Consider the following 9,991-nt stretch of genomic DNA (forward strand, 5'->3'; position numbering starts at 1 on the left):
AACAACGCATACTTTTTAAATTTTATTCTAGTTTCCAATAAATTACATATCTATTTTCTCATAAGCATGTTAAAATATTTATTGCATTAAGTGGCAATATCGCCTTGTTTCCGTAATTTGAATTCCGGTTGAAAATTTTCAAATTTCCCATTGCAGTTTGTGTGCGATAAGTTCGATTACGATTTCCTAAATAATTAAAGAACTTTGCTTATTCAAACGGACCACCGCTGCCTTCTTACTAATTCACCCCCCGGGCTTTGTTATTTGTTTTGCACGCGATAAGGAACTGATAAAATATTTGGACAAAATGTCTCATGTTATCTTGGTTGTGCGATTGATGGTAAATGACATTTATATTTTTATAAAAATAATATCGATAGTACTCATTAAAATCGTACATAATATTTACTTAGTCACCGCGATGGCGAAATCTGCTCATTTAAATAGTCTTTTTTAAAATACGTGTGGGAATCTGCATACCTTAAAATTATGCGATATTCATTTTTGATTTTAAACTATGAAAAATCTGTTGGTAGACAAGATTGTCGTTATTACGTCATCTTGGTTTAATTTACTTATTTTAGTTTGACTATTGAATAAACAAATATCAGAGCTGTATCTCTAATGGACAAAAAAAACTTGCGGTACACATATACATAAGCACTTTGAGAGCTATTATAAATTATATATTGGTGCTTTATGTAGAACTACATTTCCCACTTTGAATCTAGGTAAGATGTTTTCCACATGTTGCGCCAAGAAATTTACAGGTTGAACTGATTCAGATACTTATATATTATATATCTCCTTAAAAGTGCTTAGACTAGATGTTGTACCCTTAAATATATCACACTGACGGCATACGATATATCACACTGATATATCAAATGCATAATGAATTCGCTGTAAATTCGCGGCGGGCGTGCAGCGAACAAGCCGTGGGTGCGTAGCGTTCACGCAGCGGGCTCACAGTTGGCTACGCATTTTGGACAGTTAGTAATAGAGTGAATTCAGATGAGGAAACATTTCTATTAGCTTTGTTAATTGGAAAAAGTAACTAAAAAAAGGGATATTGCCATGGTTACATGACACCGTATTAAAAAGTATGTAAGTTGGGACTAAAAGTACAGGCGACAGGCACAACAGCAGCCTGAGTGCTTACTAATATAATTTTATTTAATTTTTTTATAATGTGTGTATAATATATGTGTGCTAAGCGAATTTGGCACACGGACAAAGTTGCAATAATATAAGATAGGCTGGGTGCTTTTTATCCCCTGGATAGTATTTTAATTCTGAATCTGAATATAAAATAGACAGTGCTATGCATCGATACTGTTATTTAGGCATTTTTCTAGCGGGAAGGGCTTTTAACGTGCGTGACACTACGAGAAAATCTTCTCTAAAGATCTCGGCTTTCACTTTTCTGTCCGTTCATGTCTCTCATATCGAATTATGTTACAGAACATTATACACCGGATATTCATTTCATGAAAACATGGATTTAATGGCCGAAAGAAGCACATATCTCACCGGTAATGCTATATACATATATTACTTAAAGTTGTGAAAATGTTTACTTAAACTTTTTAAAATTTAGGATGTTAATTTTGACAAATCACACTAATGATGAGGCTAAGGTATAATCGTTATTGAACGTATTCGATTATCGATTACCATTTTTATAAAACTTGATATCGATAGTTGCATAATTATTTGGTATGTTCAGATGATATAAATATTTTTTTTATTGAATTATCTATTATTGGTAAGCCATTTCCATTTATGTTTTTTTTAAACCCTACACCACTTGCAGTTATCATTGTGTTAACTATTTAAATCGTGAAAACATTATATATATTAATTATAGATTTTTTTACCAATAAATGTGATAAATTACAAACAACTCGAATATTTGCAAAAAATAATATAATTAAATCTAAATGCAAATTCTTATATTATCGATTTATTTTATTTCAATGGCGATTTGCGATAGTCCGTGATTGTTCATTATGATAATGAGTGGTACTTCAAAATAAAATATGATATTACCTGTAGTAAATTTTACCGAAAAAATACGAAACTTCATGTGAAGGAGCTGTCAAAATTACCATCCTATATTTGATAACGTATAGTTACTAATTAGAATTGGGTAGGACATGACATGAAAAGAGTTTGTAAGAGTAACCTCATTTTAACATTGAGCCGGTACAATATCCTACTTCAAATTAGGCGAGGCGTACTGAGGCGAGGCGCTTTAATGTGCGCCTTACAGTATTTTGTAATGATAACACTCAAAATACTTTCCTCTGACTCGCGACTCGAAACGCAGTACCATAATATTCATTGTAAAATAACGTCCTATTGTAATTGTCTACCTCTCTGTCCTCGTCCTATAGTTAACCACGGAGAATGAGTAACGCGACTGCCGCGACATAAAGTTTAAAGTAGTACAATATATAATTTTGAGCCACTCTTCCTTTTTGACGTTATGTACGGGACAAATGTACCGCTTCTTATATGTCCTACTCAACAAGTTACTTTTCCTTGCTCGAACAGTAATATTCATTAATGTTTTATTTTTCAGATATTACTAAAGTATTTTCGGACCATATCTACTGCCTTACAAGTAGGTCCCGAAGACACGCGGTATACAATACTCAAATTGGTTTATTCCAAAAAATATAAAACATTTACGAAAGCGAAGGGAAGACGATTTTCACCAGAGGAAAAAAATTGTCATTGTCTTTATTAAAAAACGTCCTAAATGTTACAAACTTTTATGCAAGTATTTTACTCTACCATCATCAAGAACTGTAAAACGAGTACTAAGCCAAATTAATATAATCGCAGGAATAAATCCTATAATTTTCCACTGTTGGAAATAAAGGAAAAAGATTGTTTTTGCTCTGGTATTTTTGTCTGTGTCATATGATCCATACAAAGATACAAGAGTTTGCTTCACATTAAAAATGCTCTTTTTCTAACTACGCTTTGGTTTTTATAATAAAAGGCATAAAAAATATTTTAATCAGCCAATAGCATATTATTTCACAAATGGACTTAATAAGATAGAGCTAAAAATATTAATACGAACTGTCTTGGAAGATGCCATTGATGCTGGGCTTAACGTAATCAACACAACATGCGACCAGGCACCCGTTAATGTCGGTCCCATAACAGAGTTGGTTAAAGAAAGATGTAACTAAAGCTGTATATTTACGGAAAGGAAAAGACTGGTAACATGACATAATACGCGTTAAAGGACAAATAACAACCCCGTTTATTAGCTGTTGCGGCTGAACATTTAACGGCAAGAGCAGAATTCCAGCAGAATGTCGTCAGTTAGTAGATTTCACACTTTTACTTAACAATTTATTTAATTCATTGAACGGGTGTAGCGATTTTTATTTATTGTAAACTATTATTTATTAGTTTATTATTATTTATACAGATATTTTTTTATCTTTCACGTTCGTATTTAAATGGTAAAAGGTGCTGCCCTTGCTGTCCCATCTTAAAAATAGAATATGTATCTACAAAAATGATTAGCAGTCTCATAAGATTGATTTCTTGTGACTACAGTGTTTACGATCCCTTACTAAAAGATCCTTTAAAATTACCATAAGGGCAAACGACTTTGATTTGAGTTTAAAATAGATAAATTATCAAGTCCAAGTGTGATTCTTTTTACTGATGTATCCTTCATGGACAACAGCTTCAGCGTAAAATTAACATTTCAAAATGTTAACGTGCCTTAAACAAAAATACCATTTCTTAATTTTTCTACTCTGAGTACGATTATGTATATTTATATATATATATATATATATACATATATATATATATATATATATATATATATATATATATATATAACCCTTCTGTGTCGCCTAATAATATTGCATCGTTCAGAAAATATTCAATCGTTCCTGCGTCGACCTGCTTGCTTTAGTTGATGTTTTGTTAATGTAACCGGTACGTACATTTCTGCAGCAATTCGCATTACTTCCTTTATATTTTATGTAACAATTATCATTTTGTATACGACTTATTTATGATTTCGTTATTTGATCATAATGCTCATTTTGTGTTTATTGTATGTTGTAATTTAACCACCACGTAACCCATAATTAATAGTTAAGTGATGGCAATTTAAAGATAATATCATGTACACAAGTGCGAAATTATTTTGCTTTTATCGCGTAAATTGTTCGAATCTCTCCTTTTTTTTTAGTACATACTCTATTTAGATCATATACCCACTGTTATGGTATATCTATATATATAAAAATCAATTGCTGTTCGTTAGTCTCGCTAAAACTCGAGAACGGCTGAACGGATTTATCTTATCTTGGTCTTGAATTATTTGTGGAGGTCTAGGGAAGATTTAAAAGGTGAGAAAAATTCGAATAATTGCCGGGAAAATCCTCAAAACAGCATTTTTCTATTTCCCATACAAACGTTTTCTAAATAAAATGGAGAGTCAATTTGTAATTTATTACCGCTGCATAAAGTTCAAATTCGCGTGCGCGTTGGAGGATCTAATATCGCGTTCTGAAACTCAACAAAAGTGAAAGTGAATCGCGAACGCGACAAAATTGCATAGTCTCAAAATACATAGTACATAAATAGTGGTCGGCTTCGAGAAACTCAATTTTAGCTAACTTCAGTTGTTAATATAATATATAACTCAAAGGTGACTGACAGTGATATATCAAGGAACAGCCCAAACCATTGGACGGATCGGGCTAAGACTTTACATGCATAAAGCTACTATGATATAGGCATCCCCTAAGAAAGGATTTTGATAAATTCTACCCTTAAGGGGATAAAATAGGGGATGAAAGTTTGTATAAATGTTCTTAGATTTTCGACTGATTGAACTGAAATTATAGATTGGGGATAAAATTAGTTTGAACCTATAAGTACCGGGAAAATATGTAGCAAGACTTTTATCAAACAGTGGAATTTTATCCTGGAAAACACCTTCACGCGGGCGAAGCCGCGAGCAAAAGCTAGTATCTAATATGTATTGGCAATTTGTATCGCATTCGCATTTCGCTGTTGATTACTACCTGGTTTCATAGACCTGTTTTAAATCAGTTCTTATTATAATTATTTAATCTTTCTTACTTAACAAATTGTTAAATTAATCTGTTTGATATCTACATAAAATATTTTTTATATTATTATCATAAGTAAAACAACCTTCGCATGACGAAGAAAGTATATTTTAATGAATGCTAATCTTTATAGTTCCTTTTTCTATGGATAGGTATAATGATCATTGTAAACTTGATGTTAATTTCTTTTCCAGTGAACATTTTCAATTTTTAAAAGTAGCGTGACTTATTTGTGAAATAATTTTGTTTGGCTTAGAATAAGTTTGTTCTTGTTAATATTAGTTTCACTTGTTTGTGTAGAAAGATAATGCTAGAATCCGAATTTCCTTTTGATGAAGACAAAGATAAATAATATGGCTATCTAGTATGTTTCAGAGTTAATTGCTGTTCTAGATTTGTAAATTTTTATGTATTTCTATATTGAATCGTATATTATTAGGCAATTTTTATAAAAAATAATAAATTCTCTTTTATTTGAACATTGATACTTGATATTTATTTGATGATACATTAAAATGATTATCGAAATACAAAAGAATTCATATATTTTTTATAAAGTTAAATCAATAGGGGACCGGCCTGTGTTTGATTTTGTACATTATTTTATATGTAATGGTTAATAATACGAAAAAGAAACCATCCTGCGAAAACTGCATTGAAATTGGTTAAAAAATGAGCCAGTAATTCATATTTCAAATATTACTATGTGCCGAAGTGGGCGCGAAGCGGGATTTCGCTTCATCCCTTTCTTTTGCACGCGTCGTAATGCCCGATGACGTCACACGTGGTTATTGCGCCTCTTTTCTGTTTCTTGTTACTTACCCCTTCTACCAAAATTGAAAGACTTATAACTTGTTGATTTTTTACCGGATTTAAATAATTCTTTCTGTGTTATAATTTATATAACGTAAATATTTGATAATAATAAAGAACAAAAATGAGTCCGGTCCCCTATTGTTATAAAAATATAGTTTGACAATTGAGAATGTTTTAGCATATTATAAATATCAATGTTAATTATTATTCGTCACAGTATGTATTTTTAGACATAAAATAATTTTAAGTATATTTTATTATTTAGTATTTCGGAATTTTACAGTGTATTACAGTTTATTTTAAAGTAGTATCGTTTACTTTTCCATTGAATATAATTAATAACTAAGATCAAATTATCAGCGCTTACATAGCTTAATAGAGGTGTAATACTTTGTAAATCTAATATTGAATGTGAATATCATTAGTACTTACTATAAGCATTTTGTACACAAAATGTTATAGCAAAAAAATAAAATAAAAATAATATTTTCAATATGATGTTTGTCTGATTAACGATCTTATTCTTAGATCTTATTACTATCGAATTATTATGTATTGATAATGATAGAAGTACACTGTAAATAAGATGTCAGAAATATTATACTACGACGGCATAGCAAATGCAGATCTGCTTCTAAGTATTTTAATACTTGGATTGCCGTCTTCTGCACTTTTAAAACCGTTTGCAAAATAATAAAACACAATAAACCTGAATCGTGAAACGCAACGAAAATCGCGAACGCCCTCTACCTCACAAGTATGAAGCAGCCGTAATGTCGATTGGCACAAAAACCCAACGAGTAGGCTCTCTATTTCCATATATATTATAATTCTCTTTGGTATAAAGCAGGGATGGCGAACCATTCACACGCGTGCCTGTGGCGGCACGACACAAAGTACATAATTCGGCCACAGATATAATATGCTAAACAAAAACTTTGTTGGGACATAAAAAAGGTCGCTGAAAAGGGGCACTGGTGTAGATAAGGCCGATGGAATGTTACCGGAACATTATATATATTTTAAATAATGGCTCATTAACCAATAAAAGTTCGCCACACATGGTATAGAGTTTCCAAGCACTGATCACATTTTTGTACCCAGACATTAAAAACATGTGTTACTCAGTGACAATGCCAATGTATTTACTTTTGTCTCTCTGTTGATTATTTTCAATAAACAATCCTCATGGTGTTTTCTGATCCATCGCAAACAGTTGTATTGACATGCTTAAAAATTACTAAACTTCTTTTGTCAGGATCAATCCAAAGATATCTATTAGTATTGCTTGATATCTGCAGCCTCATGATAGAGAAAAGAGAGGGATAATTATATTGCCATCACTTACATTTGGGTCAAACTTGAGATTGGGCGCTGTGAGGTATGCTGCACGTCCATCGTTGAGCGTAATGCCAAAACCGCACACCAGCGGCGAGTATTCTATGTCGTTCACGTGAGTGTTGTCTTCCAAAATGGGTTCCGCTATAATATAATAAATAACTGAATTTTTTATTTCATTCTCTTTAAAGGTAAAAAATGTTACAAAGTAAAATATCCTTCTTTACATAAATGTTACACATGATCCGTCTTACTTCTAAACTCACGTTATGTTTTAACGAATTGTTTTGCCGCCGATTACCAAGAATTTTACTTATAAACTTGTTTTAGCATTAAGAGGTGGTTAAGCATTGCTTAAATATCTAACAAAATTAAACATTGCCAATGATTAAAAGTTTAAGAGCAGACTAGTCAAGACGTAACTAAGGATAGCTTTGCGAATTTTTTATAAGTAAGACCGAATATCTATACATCTTAAGAATACGTACCTTTAGAAACCTGTTGATTAATGGAGAATGGTATCCGTCCCAAGTCAAGACAGTAGTCCCTGTTCTGCGTACCATCCCATCGGTACCGCAGTAAATGAGCACGCGTCGTGCACACCAATATTTCTGTGCCTGATATACAGCACATGCGAGTTATATGACCATCCCACACTAGGACTTCTTTTAACTGAAATTAAGGTGGAAAGTTGCATAATAAAACAAATATGATTTGAAATCTTTTTTCGTAACTACTCCATATAAAAATCTCTATGCTATTTAGTGCCTGTTTCATATTGTCAGGGTAATTGGTAATCATTGAATACGTTATAGGGCGCAGGGCGACCAAATATAAAAGTCATGTTTGCAAATAAATGATAAACAAAAGAGTATCTTACATTATGTTAACTGGCAGATAAACTTTAGCATTAATATAAATTATAATGACAATACAGTACCAGGGTAATTTTAAGTGAAGGTATGACCTCCTTCACAAACAACTCTGCGGAGTCTCGTCGTAGACTGGCCGTTGGCGGGTCATACTGCTGATAGGCAGTCTGTTCACTCATTGCCTCCACATTGTATAGAATCAAATGCCCTTCTGATGTCTGGAAAAAAGTTTGTTGGAAAATTAGTTCTAAAGCTTTCTATCAGTTTTATTTTAATTGGTAGTATTAGCAGGCAGTAGTCCTTTTATTGAGATTACTTTTAAGGAAATTAAATATACAAATATGTTATTACTGTAATTATTCAACACACAAGTAATTTGGGAAATATTATTTTTTAACTTATTTGTCTATACAACAATATTATTTAATGACATGGAATTTATATACTAGAAAAACAAACCGAAATGCATAACATGGATGAGTCTGGCTTCCATTCCACCCCAACATTAGTGCCGAGCCTCTGCAGAGATTCTGTGCTTCGTTTGTGATACACAATTGGTACCGTTGGCTGAAACAAAAAGAACCATTGACCTCAAACTCTATAATGGACATACATGAAATGTGAACAGATAAATTAATTTATGCAGGAAATGATTTCATGATAAACATTGTGTTATCATACCTTATAATATGTACAGCATGCTAAGTTATATATTGGGCTAAATTTGAAGTGTTTTTTGGATTCCATGTGGAACATGTTAAAGTTGTTTATAAAAGCAAACTCAGAATGAACAAAGAAACCCATAGACAAAATCAAATAAAAGAATCAAGAAAATATCAACTACCATCGCCATTAATGTAGATGAAATTGAATAAAGTAGTGAGTCAATAATGTTGATGCCAGTTGCAACTGAACTCTACATTAGATCTCAAATAATTTTGTTACAATCACTATGTGAAAAATTTACCAACTTTTGAGATGCAATTTATTTGTATGGGAACTAAATGCATATTGTGCAACTAATTAATGTAATCTTGGTTACATCATCACTTATTGCTCAAGGTTAATAATCAATATAAAATTTCTTATAAAACACTATGTAAAAAATGTATCCAAACTATTAGTGTTGATATAGAAATTAAATCTTCATTGATTAATTGCTACACAAGAAATCACTTAGGGTTTAATGCATCAAAAGCAAATGTAAAGAGATGAATCTAATCAAATCACGATAAAAAAAAAATAATAAAAGTACTCATCCACCATGATTAGTAAATCTAAATAATTGTATCACTAACACGACACTTGTTCTGTTTCTCACGGTCAGTTATGATTATTGTGTTTCGCAGCAGTGAACCTGAGCTTTGTACATCAATTACACGCAAATCATATAGGAAACCCGTTAACGTACCTTACAAAACCACACAGTGATACAATCATCCGTGAGAGCCGCGAACAATATTTTGTCTCTATTTGACACGATCTGTTTAATAATTTGATTATCAGCACCTACATTCTGCAGAACTTTGGGCCATCCTATTGGAAAGTACATTTTGATTCACAAACATTTGCTCCTTTTTTATAGCGTTTGTTTCTCTTTCTCAGTCAGACACTAAGGTGTGCGATTTATTTTTATGTACTTTAAGAATGCCTTTAATAATGAAATTAATTTTTTCCACACCAAAATCGTCAACACAGTACACACAACTCTACATTGTCACCAGAATTGTCACCAGAGATTGTCACTGATAGTTAGTGTCAAATTTGCTTCAAATGTCAATGTCTCACGTTTCAGCTTGGATATTCATCATAAAATAAAGTAAAAATTACCAAGCTTTG

At 31.9% G+C, this 9,991-nt stretch overlaps 1 protein-coding gene across 2 annotated transcripts in view; it reads right to left on the reverse strand.

Annotated features, from left to right (window-relative positions):
* The window catches only part of LOC115447338 (guanine nucleotide exchange factor subunit Rich), a 36,980-nt gene extending 27,102 nt beyond the window's left edge, over positions 1–9,878 (reverse strand). For both annotated transcript variants that reach the window (XM_037439213.1, XM_037439212.1), the window contains exons 1-5: positions 9,564–9,878; positions 8,612–8,719; positions 8,221–8,370; positions 7,769–7,952; positions 7,291–7,424 (exon numbers count right to left, since the gene is read on the reverse strand). In XM_037439213.1, the coding sequence (XP_037295110.1) occupies positions 7,291–7,424; positions 7,769–7,952; positions 8,221–8,370; positions 8,612–8,719; positions 9,564–9,704 (717 nt within the window). In that variant the 5' untranslated portion in view covers positions 9,705–9,878. The remainder of the gene's footprint in view (positions 1–7,290; positions 7,425–7,768; positions 7,953–8,220; positions 8,371–8,611; positions 8,720–9,563) is intronic.
* Between the last annotated feature and the right edge of the window lie 113 nt (positions 9,879–9,991).

Source organism: Manduca sexta, chromosome 16, assembly GCF_014839805.1.
Source record: "Manduca sexta isolate Smith_Timp_Sample1 chromosome 16, JHU_Msex_v1.0, whole genome shotgun sequence".
NCBI lineage: Eukaryota > Metazoa > Arthropoda > Insecta > Lepidoptera > Sphingidae > Manduca > Manduca sexta.